An 18769-nucleotide genomic window follows, 5' to 3' on the forward strand; every position below is an offset into this window, starting at 1 on the left:
GGTGCGACCTGCAGCGACGAACCGCCGCTGCATCCTGTTGCATCCTGTTTCTTGGGGCCTTAGTCTCGCTCACTGACTCCGTTCGTACTTGCACGATCTCCCCTGACAACCTACTCCTCTTTTCCCTCTTTCCTTTCCTTTTGTGCTCGCCCTCGCCGCTGGTGCTGCAGAGAACAGGACTTGCGAAGGAAAGAGCCCAGCGACATTCGACGTTGGAGACCCGAACGGGAAGCTACGACGGTGCAGAGGTACTTTCGTTGCCATCGCCCGCATGTCCTAGCCGCCGCCGCCCGCCAGAGAGGGAAGCAGCGATACGCCCGCCTGCCGAAACGAGACCGTACCTGCAGATTCAGACCTTCATTCTGAAATCCAGCTCTACACCGAACACCGTGCAGATCCCGCGTCGTTCCTTCTCTCTCTGCCCCGTCTCTTGACTCTCTTCTGTCTCGTCGTTTGGCTTCTCTTTTTTCTTTTCTTCTTTTCGTTTGTTCTTCACCTCACCCACATCCTCCTCCCCACTCCACCTCTCGCCTCTCTCTTCTCTTCTCCCATCGTCGGGCCCATCCTCCGCCCTTGCTTGACGTCTCTTCTATCACACGCTGCCCACATCCCCTCGTCCCTCCCTTTGGACTTCCGTTGCTCGGTGCAACAGCTCGAACCAGTTGTTCCACCATTTTGCTTCCCCTTGACCCTTGACCTTCTTCTACTCTCTACTTCCTCACATATCTTGTTCTTGGTTGTCCCGTCCCTCGACAGTTTCGACCATTTCGACATATCGACCACCTCGACACCTCGACACCTCGACATCTCGCCGTCGACCACTTCGCCAACTGACTCGATATCACGACATCGACGCTCGACCTCGTCTCTCCCGACCACGACAGCTGCAGACCTCGTCACCGGTCCTTGTCCATGGTCTTCGATCCGCTCTCTCGTCCACCGCCACCATTCCGACGACACATCACCACTCCAATGTCGACCGGCACATCGGCGCTCTAACACCCACCGTCACCCTCCTCCTCTCTTCTCCCTCGTATACGTGATCGCAGGATCGACCACGAGGACACGCACACGACGACAAGACGACTGACGACTGTATCGTGCCTTCTCTCGCCTTGTCCCAAAGGCGTTTGCTCTTTCACCCTGCATTAATACAGCAGTCGACGTTGGTCAGGCTCTCGACGGCCTGATCAACTCTCTTCACCACCCCTTCCCCTCCGCCTCCCTCTTGTCTCCTTCTACCCTCACCATGGAGACCTCCTCGCCGCTGGCCGCCATGCACCGGCCAGCGGCTCCTTTTGGCAAGCGGGACCTCTTCACCAACTTGCGAGTCCGTCTGTCGCCTGGCAAGCCACGGAGTGGCGGCCGTGGCCTCAATGGCTCCGGCAATGGCGGCGCGTTTAGCATCCGCGACCAATTGAACCAGGAGAGCTTCGGCCCCGTCCACGGCTCCTCCCCCGCCGGCTCCCTGGCGGCGGATCTGTGCCAGAACTTTTCCATTGGCGAAGACGCCAGCCCCCGTTTCCCGACGCCGCGCCGCGCCCTCTTCACTAGCAACTGCCAGTCCCTCAAGGCTGCTCCGCCAATGCCCGCCTCTTCGTCTCCGCTCCCCGCCGAGGCTCTGATGGACATGACGCCCGTGCCGAAAAAGGTCGTGGCCGCCTTTGTGGCTGCCGAGACTGAACTCCAGATGGCCTCCATGTCGTCACCGGCCTCCCCTTGGCCAGCAAACGCCGCGGACGACCAGATGATGCTCGAGTCGCCCTGCCCGCCACAGCCGGCTGCAGCACCCGCACCCCCACCTGTAGCAGCTTCTGCACCGGGAGCGACCTCTGCACCAGGAGCGTTCGAGCCGCCGAGAACTCTGGCCAGTGCTCTTGAGTATGTTGGCGTCCGACTCCGCAATATGACTTGGTATTCCTGACTCACTAACAAATTGTAGACGTAGGAAGCTGCCGCGGCGCGCCTCGCTCACCCGTGCCAAGGGTTACTCCTTTGCTGGACCGACCCGCATGCACTCTGACAACCAGCTCCCTTTCTTCCGCTTTGGCGAGAACCGTGTGCCATCTGCGTCGTCTACCACTTCCTCCTCCTCGTCCCTCTCTCTCTCCGAATGCTTCCAGGAGTCCCCGCCGCAGCCCGCTGCATCGCAGCCTCTTGCCGACCGCCGGCCCCAGACCTCGCATAGCCCGTGTGCCGCGGCCCAAATTCATGCTCACGCCAACCCCTGCAGTGGGTCTGGCGTCGGTGGGCCCATTCGCGCGCGGCCCTCGTTTGTCTCCATGAGCAGCGCCGGCTCTGCTTCGAGCTCGCGAACCGGCTCGCCCATTAACGGCCACATCCGCCGCCAGTCGAGCTCTTTTGTTCGCCCGCGTCGGCAGTACCGCCGCTCACTGAGCATGTTTGAGAACCCTATAGACATGATGAAGCCCAAGTCTGACGAGGGCGCGGGCGTCGGTGCCGCTGCACCGTCCGGCCTGCAGCCTTCGCTGCTGACCTCTGTCATGGACACCGACGAGGCGGCCACTGCACCCCAGGCACCGATCCTGCCCCACTTCTTCCCCGAGGGCCAGAACGACTCCATCCCCCGCATCGACCGCGCCACTCTGCTGCGTGTCCTTGACGGCCAGTTTAACGACGCCTTTGACGAGAAGCTCATCATCGACTGCCGGTTCGAGTACGAGTACGAGGGTGGCCACATCAACGAAGCCATCAACTACAACGACAAGGACCTGCTCGCGACGCACCTGTTCCGCGCGAGCCCCAAAGACGGCACGCCGCCGCCGCTCGAGCGCGGCAGCCGGACGCTCATCGTGCTGCACTGCGAGTACTCGGCCCACCGTGCACCTCTCATGGCGCGCCACATCCGCGCCGAGGACCGTGCGGTAAATGCCGAGCACTACCCGCGCCTTTCGTACCCGGAGCTCTACATCCTGGACGGCGGCTACAGTGGCTTCTTTGGAGAGCACCCCTGCCGCTGCTACCCGCAGGCCTATGTCGAGATGGACGCCGCCGAGCACGCATTTGCCTGCGAGCGCGGCATGGGCCGCCTGAAGCAGAACCGGAAAGGGCTGCACCGTGCTCAGACGTTTGCCTTTGGCCAGCAGAACGCGAGCCCGACTGCTGCTGCCAGCGGCCGTGGTAGCAGTGCGCTCGGTGCGCGCAACCAAATGCCCTTGCCAGCCTCCCAGGTCCACGACATCGCCTCGCCCACCTCGCCCGGTCGCACCACCGGCGCGAACGCGTCGAGCCTGCTGTCGCAGGACTCGTCGCCTGTGCCTGCCATGGCCCTGGGCTTTGGCTCGCCGATTTTGGGTAGCGACCGTGGCCACGCCCGGCGCATGGCATCGTACTGATCTCGTTGGGTCTGTTCTTGTTCTTTTTTGATGAACACCTTTTGTTTTTGCCCTTTTCTTGTCCCATGATTCCCCATGATTTTTTACTCTTTTTTTGTGTTATGGATCATGCGGTGTACAATAATGTCTGATCTTTCCTTACTTTTGTGTCTTTTTGATCTTTTTGATCCTTTTGATACAGTTTTACTACTACTTTCCTTTTTCTTTTCTTTCTCTGGCATGTCAAGCCTGCATCATTACGGCTCTTGGTCTTTTCCATCATCTTTTTCGAGAACCTCGTTTGCTTCTTGCCATGGAGTTTGGCTCTGGGCCTGTGTATTATCAGCATACTTTTATTTCATCCTCATTGCATTGTTTTTCTCTGCGGAAAACACTCTTGCATTGAGGCTTCATCGGCATTCATTTTTTTGTCTTTACCACTGCGTCCAGCCTTTTTGCCTTGCTTCTTGCTTCGTTTTACCAGTTTTTTTGCCAGATCTTGCTTGCCTTGCTTCTTGCCATGCTTCTTGCCTTGCATGTTTATTTTGCGACGCGACACTTTTTACACGCCTTAATCTTATTCCTACCCATCGATCGTTTACGACGAGACGAGCCACCACACACACACAACAAAGAGCCAAAAGCGCAAGGGCATTCATCCATCACGCGACGCTGACAGCACCGCGCGAAGCTACCGGAAGCATATCTACACATTTTTTTTTTTTTTTGCAGCATTTTGACGTACGCCAGACGACCACCTTGTCTTCCTATTTCTCCTTTTCATTGTCTCTTTTACTGTCCACCCTGCATTGCTGCGTTGCATCGCATTGCATGACAGTCGCCAGCTGCTCGTCCTTCAACCCGTTGACCACGATATACAGTCGACACTAATAGAGGAAGGCTGGCGATGTCCAGTTGGCACATGGCATCTGCCGCATTGGTTTGCTTTTCGTATTGTTATTCTCTTTGCCACGCATTGCCCTTGCATCGCTATTCGCCAATCGCTTTCCGTTTTCGCATTGTACATACGTTGCATACCATACACGTGCCCCCAGTTTGTTGATATAACGCACTGGGCTAAGGCGTGGAGGAAAACAAAAGATTTAATGTCGCGGAAGAACGTTAATGTACGGGCCGGAGAGAGAGAGAAACAATTGGGCGAAGATGTGATTTGGTTGCACAAAAGTTGATGGAGGGACATATGTTTCTTGCGTATGTACGGATACCTTGCTTTGTTCGAAAGTCTTTTTTTTCTCTTCCTCTTCTTGTGGGAGGCCTTTGTTCGCTGTTCACTGACAGAGCTGCCTCGTATGATACCTCTTTGGATTTTCTTTTTGCTTGTTTCTTTTCCTCAGTTGTCTGGTTCCTTTGTCATTTTTATGAGTCGCAGGCTGCCGGCATTCGACCATTTCATTTCATCTCGCTCTGTATCGTGACCATTGTGAAAAGCGTACTGGTCGGTAAAACAGCAAAACGAAAACCTTGTAAATTATCGACTTTGTTGCAGTGCTGTCTTGTTCGAGGAATGTATCTCACCGTCGGCTGGTGGCTGCTCGGTTGGCCAAGACATGACGTTCGCGTAAATGCATACGGTGCATATAAGCGATCTTCAGGTGACCGTGTAACTAACTATGTGATCATCATCGACGCTAGTGATTTGCAGAAAAGTGCTGGTAGCTGGAATTGAGACGCGACAGGACAGCTTCGACGTGTATAACAGAAAATGCTTCTTCATCGCCGGCTTCAGCAAGCCATTTGATTGATTCGACGACTCACTCGTTGGTTGCAGTGGCACAAACTATGACACGTCCATAATACGGGCGCCATTTTACTTCATCTCGCCACGCCCCTTTTCGAGTTTGGCTTCTTCTTTTGTTTTTCTTGCCTCCTCACATTGGAACTGTGTTGGCCAGAACGCACTGATCATGCAGGCTGTGATCTGATGCTTTATTGTTACTGTACAATCTCCGTTTCATGCTCGACGCCAGCTCACGAGGACACGACTCACAAGCGCCCTTGCACCGGGGCTCACCGCGTCACTCATTCCTATATTCTCAGGGCTTCCGTGTCACGACTGACAAGCTCCTTCTCACATATACGCAATGTCGTCGAAACTGTAAGGACAATCTGATTTATCTTGTACCTCATTTTTGTGTATGCCCTTTGCCTCTTCGTCTTGCTTCTCTCTTTTCTCTCAACATACTCCTGTCTCTGAGCTCTTCTCTCTTCTTCATCGTCCACACGCTTCACTTGCTTCACCTGACATCTCATTTCGTGGCGGCGCATTTCATCACCACACCTGGCATCCCATACCATAGTACCTCGCCTTTGCCTCCCCATCATGTATCCATCACATTGGTCTCCTCCCCGTCGCCGGCGTGCGCTGCCTGTTTTGGCCTGCCTTTCTCGGACGTGAGGATTGCCCGCCCCGCGGCTCCCTCTCTGTATCAGTCTCGCATCTCCTTCAGTTCACTTGCCCACCGTCTGCTAACGTGTCTTAGGATCGTCCTCGGCTCGGTCAATGGCCAGTTTGCCGCGGCCTTTAAGAAGCTCGGCGCCCTCCACGCCAAGAACCAGTTTGCCTGCTGCATTGCCACGGGCAATCTGTTTGGCGAAGACGGCGACGGCAACGACGACGACGACGACGACGAGCTCGCGCAACTTTTGGCCGGCCAGATCGAGGTGCCCGTGACGACCTACTTTACCGTCGGCACGCGGCCGTTCCCGGCGCGCATTGCGTCCCGGCTGGAGGCGGCCGCCCAGAGCGACGACGGCGAGGGCAACGAGATCTGCCCCAACCTGCACTACCTCGGCAAGCGCAGCGTCACCAAGACGGCCGAGGGCCTGCGGATTGTGGCGCTGGGCGGGCTGCTGGTCGACAACGACGGCGCGGCCTCGGCCGACGGCGTCGTGCGCGCGGGGCCCTCGACGGATGCGTGTCTGCCGTTCCACTCGGTCGCCGACGAGACGTCGCTGCGGGGCGCCCACGGCGCGGACATTTTGTTGACGGCCATCTGGCCGCGCGGGATTCTCAAGGGCTCGGCCCAGACGGTGTTCCCGGAGGGCTCTGGCCTGGACCCATCGCGCGTGATCCCGGCCAGCGACGGCCTCGCGGACCTCGTGGTCGCCCTCCGTCCGCGGTACCACGTCACGGCGTCGCCCGACGTGTTTGGGAGCGAGGGAGGCGACGGTCCACCGACGACGACGAAGACGACGACAACAACGTTCTTTTACGAGCGCGAGGCCTTCTTCCACCCGGAGCGCCCCGACGCGTCGCACTCGCTCGCCATTGATGTGACGCGGTTCCTGTCGCTCGCCGCCTGGGGCAACGCCGCCAAGGCGAAAGCCCTCTACGCCTTTGCCCTGTCCCGCGAGGCGCCGACGCTGGTGCCCGCGGGGTGCACGCCGTCGCCGTTTCTGGGACGATCCGACGCCAGCGGTCACGCCAGCGGTCACGGTCCACGGAAGCGCCGGCAGCCACTCGAGGCCGAGCCGTACTCGCGCTTCGCACAAGACCAACACCACGGCGGCGGCGGCGGTCGTGGTCGCCACGGCAAGCGATCGCGCCGCAACCCCTCGCCGCCGCCCGGCCCCGACCGCTGCTTCTTTTGCTTGTCGAACCCCAACCTGCCGACTCACATGGTCGCCAGCATCGGTGACGACGCCTACCTGGCCACGGCCAAAGGCCCGCTGCCGCTGCCGACCACGTTTGCGGCGCAGGGGTTGACCGCGCCGGGCGCAGCGGACGGCCACAGCGAGGACAGAGCCGGCTTTCCCGGCCACATGATTATCGTCCCGCTCAGCCACGCGCCCACCATCACGGCCGGCGCCATGCACTCCAACGACCCCAGCGCGGCCGCCGACAACGGCCAGGTCACGGCGGCCAACACGTTCCGGGAGATGACGCGCTTCCGCGAGAGCCTGCAGGCCATGGTCGCGAGCCGCACGCGCCAGCAGCTCGGCACCGTGACGTGGGAGATTAGCCGGCAGCGCAACGTGCACGTGCACTGGCAGCTGGTGCCCGTGCCGGCGCCGCTGGTCGTCGGCGGGCTGGTGGAGGCGGCGTTCCGCGTCGAGGCGGCGCACCTGCAGCTGCCGCCGCTGGTGGAGGACACGTCGACGGCGCCCAAAGACGGTGAGGCCTACGTGCCCATCGAGGGCGACTACTTTCGCGTGTGGATCTGGGGCGAGGCGGCCGGCCAGGAGGGCGACGGCCCGAGCGAGGACAAGATTGTCGGCAAGACGCTGGTGATGCATCTGGACGAGGGCGCGCGGTTCGACCTGCAGTACGGCCGCCGCGTGGTGGCGAAGCTGCTGGGGCTGGAAGCGACGCGGACGGTGTGGCAGGAGTGTTCGCAGACGGAGGCCGAAGAGGAGGCCGACGTGGCTGCGTTCCGGGCAGCGTTTGAGCCGTGGGATTTTACCCAGGAGGCGTAGGCGAATGTAGGCACGCAGAGGCGCGGAATGGACCGAAGGGAACGGAGAACAAATTATAGATACCCTATTTATATGCTGGGGTCGGCGTTTTCGTTGATTTAGGATTTTTTATATAGAGTTTTACGGATGCCGCGTGGTAGGAGAGGTATCTTGTGGACGTTTATGATTTTCATAATTTGTAATTCGTAGGGAAATCAAATGCTATCAGATGATATTTGGTATATGCATGCCGCGTCTCCGAAACCCCTCCATGCTCCTCCTTGTGTCCTTGGCTTCCGTTCCATGTGGACTTCTGTTGTGCAATGGGGTATTTGATGGTGTAAGAAAATAAGAACGAATAACAAGCGCAGAAACAGAAAGCAGAAAGAAGCCGGAAAGGAAAATGCAAAGACATGAAAAATGCAAGAGTACACCCCGCCGTCGTGCCCATGTGATGATTAGAAGAAAAAAAAGAAAAGGAAACTAAAGAGACCGTTTCGTTGTCCCGCGTGACCCGTCGTGTAGTGTGTGAACTTTACATCTTGCAAGAGAAAAGGACTGACAAAATACATATGTACAGAGTTTGACAAAGGAAATATGAATGAGAGACGGCGTAATAGGAAAAAAGAGATTGACAATGTAGTTGACGTAATGTAGCCAGGACTAGGCCGCTTTCACACCGAGGAAACGCGACTGGCGCAGGGTGCAGGCGGCGCCGGCGCCGGGGAAGCCCGCTGCCAGCGCGTCCTCCACGTCGGGAAGCAGTGCACGCTGGGCCATCGTCTGCGGCTGTGTCGTCTCGAGCTGCGCCTGGCGCTGCTGCTGCATGTGCACATCCAGGATCTTGTCGACGAGAGCCTCGACCTCGCGGTACAAGGCCTCGAGGTCGTCCTTGTCCTGGCGGCGGGCACGCTCGTCGACGAGCTCCTTGCGGCGGTAGGCGACGAAGACGATGCCGCGGTTGTTGGCTGTAGAGGACGAAGACGACGACGAAGAAGAAGAGGACGACGTGGACACCTTGCGGCGCGGGCGGGGCACCGCAGCGCGGGCGTCCTGCTCCGTGTCGGCGTCGCAGTCGTCCGTCGACGGGCGGCACTGGTAGCGCTGCTGCGTCACCGGCGTGGCAGAGACGGTAGGGTTCACAGCGGCGCGACCGCGGTAAAAGGCACAGCCATAGCCGCGCGAGAACTCCTCGGGCTGGGCGTCGGGCTCGCTGAACTCAAGCCAGCGCTCTGAATTCAGAATCTTGGCGTGCGTTGGCGCCGACAGGCTGTAAGGCGCGCGGACGGTGGCCAGTCCGTAGGCAGCGAGGAACTGCGCCTCGAGCTTGGACTGGCGCATACCGACGGGCGAGAAGACACCGCTCTGCTTGATGCTGCCGCTGCTGCTGTTGCTGTGGGTGCTGGACTGGCTGCCTTGGCTCACATGGCTGGCGCGGTTGGCGCCGCGGCCGCTCAGCGGCGGGCGGCTGCTGGTCTGGCTATTGGTGCGGGACATGAGCTTCGCCGCAGTCGACGGCGAGGACGGCGACGATGGCGACGAGGGCCAGCCAATGGACTGCGGTTGCGGCTGGGCGGCTGCCGCGGACACAGCCATGTTCTTGGGCCAGATGGTGGCAATGTAGGCTAGGTCAAACTTGTACTGGGAGGCAATGCGCGCAATCTCAAAGGCAGCCGCCATGCGGGCCTCACCAGCCGGCGTCCGGGGACGAGCGTTGGCAGTCACCGAGGTGGGTGTGACCGCCATGGGCGAGGGCAGCAGTGGCATGCCAGGCAGCAGTGACAGGAAAGCAGGAGGCGGTGCCTGGAAGGCAGGCGGGAGAGAAGGAGCGGCGGCGGCTAGAGCGCGTCTGCGGGCCAGGGACGTCGGCGACACAGGCGGCGACGACGTAGCAGTGGGAGTGGTGTTGTCGGACGGCGCAGGCGGCAGCGGCTTCTGGAGAGCCAGGGTGCTCTTGGCCTGCCGTGGCGTCTCTGGCCGCGCACAGGCAGAGGAGACGTTTTCGGTGGCAGCAGGGACAGCGGTGATGACCGAGGCACGGGGCGTTCTTGTCTCTTGAGCAATCTCCTTGTCCTCAGCAGTCGCGGCGGCGGCGGCGGCAGCAGCAGCAGCAGCAGCCACGTCCTCCGCGATATCGTCGTCGCTGAGGGTCAAGAAGTCACCCAAGTCGGGCTCCATGAGCACAGAGTTCGGCGACGACGGCTTCGGCTCAATGGGTAGGTGGCGCTGGTAGCGGAGCGACATGGGGCGGCGAGCGAGGCGGGACCGGTGACAAGCCGAGACCGCAGACGCAGAGGATGTTGTTGTTGCTGTAGTCGGGCCGACGTTCTGCTGAGGCAGGACGATGGATGAAAAGACCGAATCGCGGCGGAGTAGCGGCGTCTCGGTAAAGATGGGCAGCTCAGACGGCTTGGGAGAGGGTGGCAACGGCACGTCCTCGGCTTTAATAAGCTCCTCCTCGTAGGCAGACAACGGCAGCGGCGAGTCGGTACGATCGTCTTGCTGGCGCTGCTGCTGCTGCTGCTGGGCAACAGAGAAAAACAGCGGCTGCTGCAGATCTTTCAGAGGAGGCGTGTGCTGCAGGTCATGGAGGCCTTGCAGCTCGCGCAGTTCATGTAGCTCGTCGCCCTGGATCTTGATCTTGGGCTGTTCGTCGTGTTCCCGCTGCTGCTGCGGACGTCCCTGCTCGTCCTGGGCCAGGCCGGGCGAGTCAGGGGACGACGACGGGATAATGGGCGTGGCCTGGACGGTAGCCGGGCTGGCCTCGCCGGAGCTGGTGGTGATGGCGACAGAGTCACAGCGGCCCTGGTTCGAGATCTGGTAGGTGTCCAGGTTGGCGAGGGGCGAGACAAAGACGTCGCGGCGCTGCAGAAGAGAAGACGACCGCCTGGGCAGGCGCTGGACGTTGACACTCGCCAGAACACGGCCGTTGTTGGGAACGGCACGGGCAGCAGCGTCGCTGAGCTCACAGTTGGTCTCGACAAAGGAAGAGCGGCGATTGGGATGACAAGTGCTGCTGGTGCAGCTGGTGTGCGTACTGCTGCTCATGGTGCTGCTGCCGCTGCTGCTAAGGGTGGCGGATGTGCTGCAGTAGTTGTAGTTCATAGAGCTGCTGCTGCGACGGCTGTCAAACGTGCGACGGTGCGGCGACGTGACGGACATGGACCTCGCCTGCGTCGTGTAGGCAACCGGGGGCCCATGCGGGCTACGTGCTGTGGGACCACCAGCACTCCGCGGCGGTGCAACGACTCGCGTTGATGCTGACGATGTCGCTGTTGTAGACCCAGAGAGAGACAGGGCCGGCAGAGCGGGCTGGCCGTCCGGCGCGCTCATGCTGCGATTGGCCGTGCCAGGACGCGAGAGCGAGGTGGGAGCGTGGTCGTCGCGGGGAACCATTCTTGCGGCCTTTGGGCGGATAAAGGACGGCTGCGGGAAGTGCATGTCGTTCAGAGGCGAGTGGCGGGTAGGCCAGGAAGGGGACGCGGCAGCAGCGGATACTTTGCGGAGCGCGAAGCGAGATGAGTAGGAGGTGGATGGTGGTGCATAGTCGGCTGCCTGCTGCTGCTGCCGCTCACGGGACGCTGCAGCATGCTTCTTTTTGGAAAACAGGCGTTCGAGCCTGTCGATTCCGTTGGCCATGGTGGTCGAGATGGCTTGCGGTATGAGATCTGGAGGTGCCATGTCAGTCCGTGCTTGTGGAATTGAAATTGTATAGAGGAACGTTGGGTGTGAAAGTGAGAAAGTAAATATGAGAGTGAGAGTGAGAATGGAGTGCAAGAGATGTTTGAAGAAGCGATCCGCCCGAGACTCAACACCACAACGTGTGCTTTTTAAAGCAAGACAACACAGAACGGCAAGAGGCAGGTAGCCGCCCGCTTGGCTTTGCCCTTCCCGCCCCCGTCTTGTCCTCAGTTCTCAGATGCCGTTCTGTCTTGTGTTCTGTTTTCTGTGTTCTGCGTATGCCTTCCACGACACCTCGTCACACGTAGTTGTGGTCTTACACCGGCAGAACCGTGAAGAAAAGCAGCGAATAGTGTGGAGCTTAAGTGACGCACACAATGGAAACGAGGAAATGGAATCTTACATTGTGACCGGTTGGAGGGGAAGGAAGGCCCGGTGCCAAACTGTCCGTCGACTGTAACACGCGAGAAGCGGTTCACGGCAGCGAGGTCCGTTCCCAGGTCGTGAAAGGCGAGTGCAGCAGTTGAGTGACAGTCGATACAATTTTGGTTTGGTGTTGGTCTTGGTGGTCCGTGTATGTGTATATCTTCTTTTGTTCAGTCTGTGTCTGTGCCTGTGTCTATGTTGTGTGTGACGAGTGACTGAATTATGAGGAAAGTAAATGATGCAAGAGAAGGAAAGAAAGATGTTGGATGAGATGTTCAAGATGGGAAGAGGGGAAGTGATAAAGGTTTGAGAGGGGGGTAAAGAACAGAACAACAGAGCAGAAGAATAAAAATAAAGGGACGAAAAATGCTCATACGAGGAGGGACGAGGGGGTGTGGCTAAGAAAGGCTAAGAGAAAGGGAAAACAAACAAGTGAGACACTCCAAGGCGCTGTCCAGCAAGAATGTGAAAAGGCGGGCAGGGGCTGGAAATAGTGTGTGGTGGTGGGAAGGTTTTTACACTAATAGCAGAGGCAGGGGCGTGCGAGTAATGCAAAGGTGGGAATAGAGTGAACTCGGAGAGGTGTAAGTCGGCAGTGTTCATCTGCGTTCGCTACTGTCTGGTCTCTGCTCTGAGTTTTGTGTTTTGTTCTGTTTGTAACATCACTGGAAAGACAGCAGGATGCCGGAAAATAAAATAAACACGAAACGTCGAAATATGGGCGCTCAGTCTTTGGTCATGGAACAGGGTGGAAGGATGCGAGAAGTGAAGAAGAATGAGAACGAGGGCGTGTTAATTGACGAGGTGTTGAGGATGGTCCCTGGGTTCCGGGTTTGCGGTTTATGAGGTTTTTTGTTCTGTGGATCTTCCTGGCTTGACTGTGTTAAATTGAGTTTCAACGAGAAAGCCAACCAACGAGTATGGGCAAACGGTTTGTTCGGTTTTCGGCCGCAAATGGAAAAGGATTGTAAAGTAGAATGTTACGCTGGACGGTTGGACGAATCGAAATCGGATAGTGGTTGGTAGGTGACGAAAGTGACGAGGTGATGACGCGGTGATGAAAAGTTGACGGTTGACGGGTTGGCAGGAAGCTTGCACAAAATCGGTGGTATAATGTGAAGAAAGAACAGAGAAAATAGGGACAGGACGGCAATTGGAAAGAACACAAGCAATAATTGCCATAACCAAATGCGGGAAAGCATAGACCAATGTAAAGAAAAAACAGGATAGGATTCAGACGACGTTGAAAGAGACAAAATAGACGCTTTGCCCAAAAGGCTGAGAGATACCCAGTTTGGCTGTGACGGTCTGGGGGTGTAGTCGTGAGTGGATATGGGTCCGGGATTTGCGTGGTGGGCGTTGGGCGTGCAAGGATGCGAGTACGCGAGAATGCGAGAGGACAATGATGCCAGGATGCCTGATGCTTGCATGTCGTATTACTCTGTACGGGGCATGTAGGTGCTAGGATGCTAGGATGCTTGCACGCGCAAGCGAGATGGATCGCCTTTTCGTCTTGCGGCAACGGCTCGTAGTGGTATTTGAAAGCCATCTTGTTTAGAGCACTTTGTGGTAACCGTTGACCAGACGGACCACAATTGACTGAGAGTTGACAGTTCACAGTCGTGTTTGGCGTTGTTCTGCGTGGGAGTGGAGTTGGAGCAGGTGAGAGAAAGAGACTGAGCGAGAGACAGGGAGAGCGCGGATATCAAGGGAGAGAGATAGGGTGGAGAGAGACAGAAGATAGAGGAGACCGAAAAGGGTTTAAAAAAACCAATGAAAACAGGAACCAAAATACCAAAAAAGGAAACCAAATAGCGCATATCGTAAAGACGACGAAAAGTGTAGCAGCCATAACAAGTCAAGATGGAGAACGGGGAAATTAGCGGACACGATGAGACGGACACAAAGAGACAAAATAGAGCACAACGGTACGCGACCTTAAGAACATACCCAAGCAACGGAAATAGCAAGTGCATGCACAAGTTTTGGCTGTAGCCAGACCCTTGGGAAACAGAGAGGGGATTCAAAGAATACAGACAGGGGTTCATGCAAGGCAATGGGGAGGGGGGCAGACGAGGGAGGGTTGCCATTCAAGACAGGAAGAAACACCGGAGTCGAAAGCAAGAGGGGATTTGGGCAAGTCGTTCTCGGTACGAACCAGTTCGACTCGAGATTCCTTTTTCCTCTTTTTCTTTCTTTTGGTGTCGTTTGGAGAGCCAGCCAGAGCCCAGGACCGTGCCAAGATCAGAGACATGACGAGCCAGTGGCCAAAGAACAGCTAGCAGGTACTTTGTCGAGACCGCAGACTTGGAAGGCGTCAATACTCCGCAAGGAGTACTTGCCCGACAGTGTGGTGATGGAGGGGGCGTGTGCGTGCGGCCGGATGCAATCCGAGGGTTACATAGGAAGTTGAGGAAGCATGTGGTTCAGCATTAGGAGGAGCGGTTTCAGCAAGAGTGAGTTTGTGTTTGTTTCCTTGCCAGCTTGCTTGTGCTTGTTCATAGCTTGATACATCGACTTGCTCGGAGATCCTGCGCTCGATACTCAACCGGTGAATCCGTAGATCTTTGCTTGTTAACAACGGCCGAGAGCCTGAGAGAGGCTCGAACAAAACGCAGAGAGGCTTGGGACAGCTTGGGGCGGCGTTTCAAGGATATCAACGACCGAAAGGGATGCTGGCCCCGCCAGATTGGGTAGTGATGGGGAACATCTGGCCACTTGGAACGGCCAAAAGAGGCAGGCGAAGAGGTGCAGTGAACAACGTGCTCCAGAAAAGAGAAAGAGGGGCAGCAAGGAGGGGAAGAGAGGGGGAGCATGCGAGCTGAGAGTTGTGAGAAGAAGAAGCCGCAGACTCGGCTGGGAAGACGCTCGAAATGGGAGTGATCGCAGGGACACCCAGAGACAAGTGGCCGAGGCAGCAAAGTACACCTTTGTGAGCAGCGGACGGGGCGAGCGAAACACGGCCGATCTGGAGGAGGGCGGCGGGCGGGAGATCGCCGTTAGGGTCGGAGTTGAGGCGATTTGCACGCCTAGAGGGGGAGAGCTGAACCAAAAGTTTGGCGTATGGCGTGCGATACAGCTGGGCACTACAGGCTGGGGAAGAGTTGTCTGAATCACTGGCCGAACCACTAGGCGAACCTCTGGGCGAACTTCTGGGCGAGCCTCTGGGCGATGGCGGTGACTCGCTGTGGAGAGGAGTGGAAGGGAGAGTGTCGATCATTGCCACTTTGCAGTTTGGTTTGTTCGTCTTGTTTCGTTTTTCGAGTTTTCTTGTCGGCGAGTGGATTGCGAACCAGGGCTTGCGAACCAGGGCTTTCGGTACCGAATGCCAAAGACCGGGGGTAGACCGGGGGTTCGAGCTTCGGCGACGCCACGGCTTTTGTTGTTGAGACGAAATTATCGCGAGAAGCCGAGCGAGAGTGTGAGAAAAGCGACAGCGACGACGACGAGCGAGAAAAAGAAAAGGAGAAAAGTGAGCAAAAAAGGGGGCACGCAACAAGAGACCGGAAAGGGGCTGAACGGGGCCCGTTCATGCAGAGCGCCTTCCTTGTGGGCGTTATTGTATGCCAGTTCGTTCCTTCTCCGTCGCGTTTTACTCATTTTGGCTCCTTCTTTCCTTTTGTCTGTTTACAAAGTGATAGCTCGCGTGCAGAGGCAGGTGCGATGCAGTGCCATTGTCCAATCAGAGGTAGTGAAAGTACGTCGTTCGTCGAACATTCCAAATACACCATACAGTGTCTGACCTGTCACTAAGAGCCGGTGCTGACCGCATCCATTGCGCCTGCCCTTTGCACGCCACATTGCTGCCGCCATCCGTGCGGGCGCTCCTTCTTTGCCCGGGATAGCACATGCCCGGCAAGTGCGCGTAGATGCATAAAACAGAAAATGCAACGACGACACACAAAAAACAAGCGACAGGCAGCACACCAAGAGACGGCACGGAGAATAAACGGGCGGCAGAATTCGAGTCAAGAACAGACACGTGCGACGACCTGCACCGTGCACCAGCACGGACGTTCAGTGGATAGGGCGCTGGATAGGACACGGGATAGGGCACGGAAGTGCATCCAATTCGCCCCCGTGAGGTCGCCTTTGAAACTTTGACCGCAAGACCAGGACGCATCTTTTGTGGTGACGGTTTGGTGACGCGCCCGTCTTGTAAGACTGGGGACGAACCTCATCGCTAGGAGAGGCGCGCCCAATGGCAACGGCAACGTCAACGTCAAAAACAAGCGAAGGATGCTAGTGCCAGTGCGGAGTGAGCACGGACATTTTGCAATTTGTGCCCCCCCCCATGATAATATGCCTTGACAGGAGAAAAGTACGAGACTGTTGGCAGCTGAATAGATGCGCACGTTTGCTTGAAGTACGACCTACGGCGTATGTACACATATTGGACGACCTATGCAAACGTCCTGACATTGAAAAAGGTGACACTTCAATGCAACCGTCGGAAAATGGGACAGAGGCCCGCTCTCATGAGCGCTCCAAATCCCTGGGCTCTTTGACGTACAAAGTACTTGGTCCCTTGTCATGCCCTTCCCACCCTGGTCGGTTACAAGGGAGAAAAGCCCACGAGCAAGGCTCTCTGTGATGAAATGCAGCGGCAATACGACGTCAGGAAAGCCTTCACCACGACCCACGACCCAAAACGGAATACGTTGCAAAGTGTCAAGAGATGAACACAGAGACCAGCATGGGGGTAAAGAAGGTGATTGAATGCGGAGTTTCCCTGTGCGCGTCTTTGCGACGTAATACTCTGCAGGCTCCGTCCTCATGGGTTCTCACGTTCTTGAGTGTGGATCAGCCTCAAGGCGAAAACAGTCGATGTTGAATGGGGCAGAGCGAGCGAGCGGTGTAGCGGATCGACAGCTCACAGGGCAGAGGGTGGGTAAAGAGTACATGTACCGTACTTGGTTATGTACAACATACGTAGTTGGGTAATTACTCGGCACTCCTCACGCAGTACGCAGCTCAGTGCTGTGGTCGAGGTTGATGGACAGATAAAGTGCGGCCCTCCCCAGCTTCCAGCTTCCAGCTTCCAGCTTCCATTTTCCATCTCCCCAGGGCTCAGTCGAGATCGACAGACTATTACGATTGCATTACGGGAGGAAAGAGATGGAAGGGGACCAGCGAGAGGAAAGTTCAACAAGAGCGACACCGAGAAGGGGGGCCAGCCCAGCGCAGATGAGACATGCATGGGGGCTGGATCGACTCGGGGAGTTTGAGAGGCTCAGAGGTATTGCATTGAGGAGAGGCGACGCCACAAAATACGGACGATGGAGGGAGAGAGGCCTTGGACAGAGCCCTAGTTTGGTCCCCTCTGGCCCGTTCTGACCCATTTTGGCCGACTTTGATCCCTTTTTGGCACTCTCGCCTAACAGGCGTGGTCCGGGGCGGCCAGACTATGTTGTAGATCAAGAGGAGGCAGAGACAGAGACACGCACAAACACAGAGAGAGAGAGGATGGTGGTTGGCCAATGGCATGTGAAGTATGGTCGCCGGCGGTTGGTCGGATTGACGACAGCGGGACCTATCACCTCCGCTCCCCAAAAAGAAAGCAAATATCGAATGCAAGGGAGTGGAGTCGTGTCTTGGATGGCGACGTTTAGCGGGCGGTGGTCGCGCACAAAAAGAAAAGAAAAGGAAAGAGAAGGAAAGAAAAAGGAAAGAAAAAGGAAAGAAAGCAACCAGGTTGAAAGCGGGGAGAAGACGAAGAGTCAGTGAGAAAGAAAGCAAAAAAAGGAGAAAGGCGACGCAAATGACAAATAATTGTACGGCGTTCGTCGTCACGATGAGAAAAAGGCAGACAGAAGGATACCAACACGGCCAATATGCAAGCGAGGCAATATTTAATCTGCGCCCGGACAAGAAGGCGATGGTAGCACAAGTGCTTACTGTGTATCGATGGTGGACGGAGAAGACACTTTCTCAAACGAAACAAAAGAAACTAGGCGTGTATCGTCCTGTATCGAGTGGTTCACGGCCATCTCAGCCCTTGCTTCTTCGGCTTGCGATCTGTCTTTGGGCGAGCAGCAGCAGAAGCAAGGGCGGGCCAAGGGAGAAACGTCAACATGAAGACAACGAATCAGAACGCCGTGTGAGCACGACCACAGGCTAGGGGACTGAATACGGCTTCCTGGGAGTGTGCATGCGCCTGCGAATACATTGTAGTGTGGCTCAACCTCAATCAACCTGGACAGCGAATAATACGGGGCCTGTCCCCTGAGAGACATTATGGGTTCGCTGGCTCCCTGGCGGATTTGTGGCTTGGAATTAAGATACATCGTATGAGATACTGTAGAGAGGAAATACTCCGCACTCGTACCTCGCATGGCATCTGCTCTTGGATGCTGACGCTGCTTCTGCTAGTCCATTGACCCCAAGCTCCCTCTCCCCTGACACGCCAAAACTGCGTGGGTGGGCGCCCGGCAGAGGCCGACTGGGGACGTCGTGCACAAAAGAAATGCACTCATATTCGACCGCTGCCTGCACAGGAAAGCACATGCAGGCGATGGAAATGGTGGAAAAGGTGAGCAGACAAATAAGAATAATAAAAGAAGATGTGCACTGCAGCATGCTGAAGCAGCCTGCAGGCGACAACCTGTGCATAAACAGGGAAGATGGGAAGATGTGCACCGAGTTATCCGCATGCAGCAAGTTCCAGCAAGGACGAGAACAGTGAGGGAGGTCATACGTGATGGCATAAAATGACAAGAAATATGACGCACGAATAAGTAGACAAGCAAGTAAGCTAGCAAACAACCAAACAATATTGTACCGAATCGTTCGAGTCCGCAAAGGAAGCACCAGGCAAGGGAAACCAAAGGCAAGGGCGTGCATCCGTGAAGAATATGAAATACGGAAACGAAAAGACGAGACGAGACTGACTAAGATGAACGGCATAGAAA

General features: G+C 56.8%; 3 protein-coding genes across 3 annotated transcripts; 2 read left to right on the forward strand and 1 right to left on the reverse strand.

Moving 5' to 3' along the window:
• Window positions 1–1249: 1249 nt before the first annotated feature.
• Window positions 1250–3356, forward strand: SPBR_05698 (cell cycle control protein tyrosine phosphatase; the record flags this gene model as incomplete). Its single annotated transcript, XM_040763961.1, has 2 exons — window positions 1250–1881; window positions 1943–3356. The coding sequence occupies 2 exons, from the start codon at window positions 1250–1252 to the stop codon at window positions 3354–3356; spliced, it is 2046 nt and encodes a 681-aa protein (XP_040622007.1).
• Window positions 3357–5437: 2081 nt separating this feature from the next.
• On the forward strand, window positions 5438–7772 carry SPBR_05666 (cwf19-like protein; the record flags this gene model as incomplete). The annotated part of the gene is made up of 2 exons (XM_040763929.1): window positions 5438–5451; window positions 5837–7772. The coding sequence occupies 2 exons, from the start codon at window positions 5438–5440 to the stop codon at window positions 7770–7772; spliced, it is 1950 nt and encodes a 649-aa protein (XP_040622008.1).
• A 642-nt stretch (window positions 7773–8414) lies between these two features.
• Window positions 8415–11390, reverse strand: SPBR_05583 (uncharacterized protein; the record flags this gene model as incomplete). The annotated part of the gene is made up of 1 exon (XM_040763846.1): window positions 8415–11390. One exon carries the CDS (start codon window positions 11388–11390, stop codon window positions 8415–8417), a length of 2976 nt encoding a protein of 991 aa, XP_040622009.1.
• Between the last annotated feature and the right edge of the window lie 7379 nt (window positions 11391–18769).

The sequence above is a fragment of the Sporothrix brasiliensis genome (assembly GCF_000820605.1).
Source record: "Sporothrix brasiliensis 5110 chromosome Unknown Cont15, whole genome shotgun sequence".
Taxonomy (NCBI): Eukaryota; Fungi; Ascomycota; class Sordariomycetes; order Ophiostomatales; family Ophiostomataceae; genus Sporothrix; species Sporothrix brasiliensis.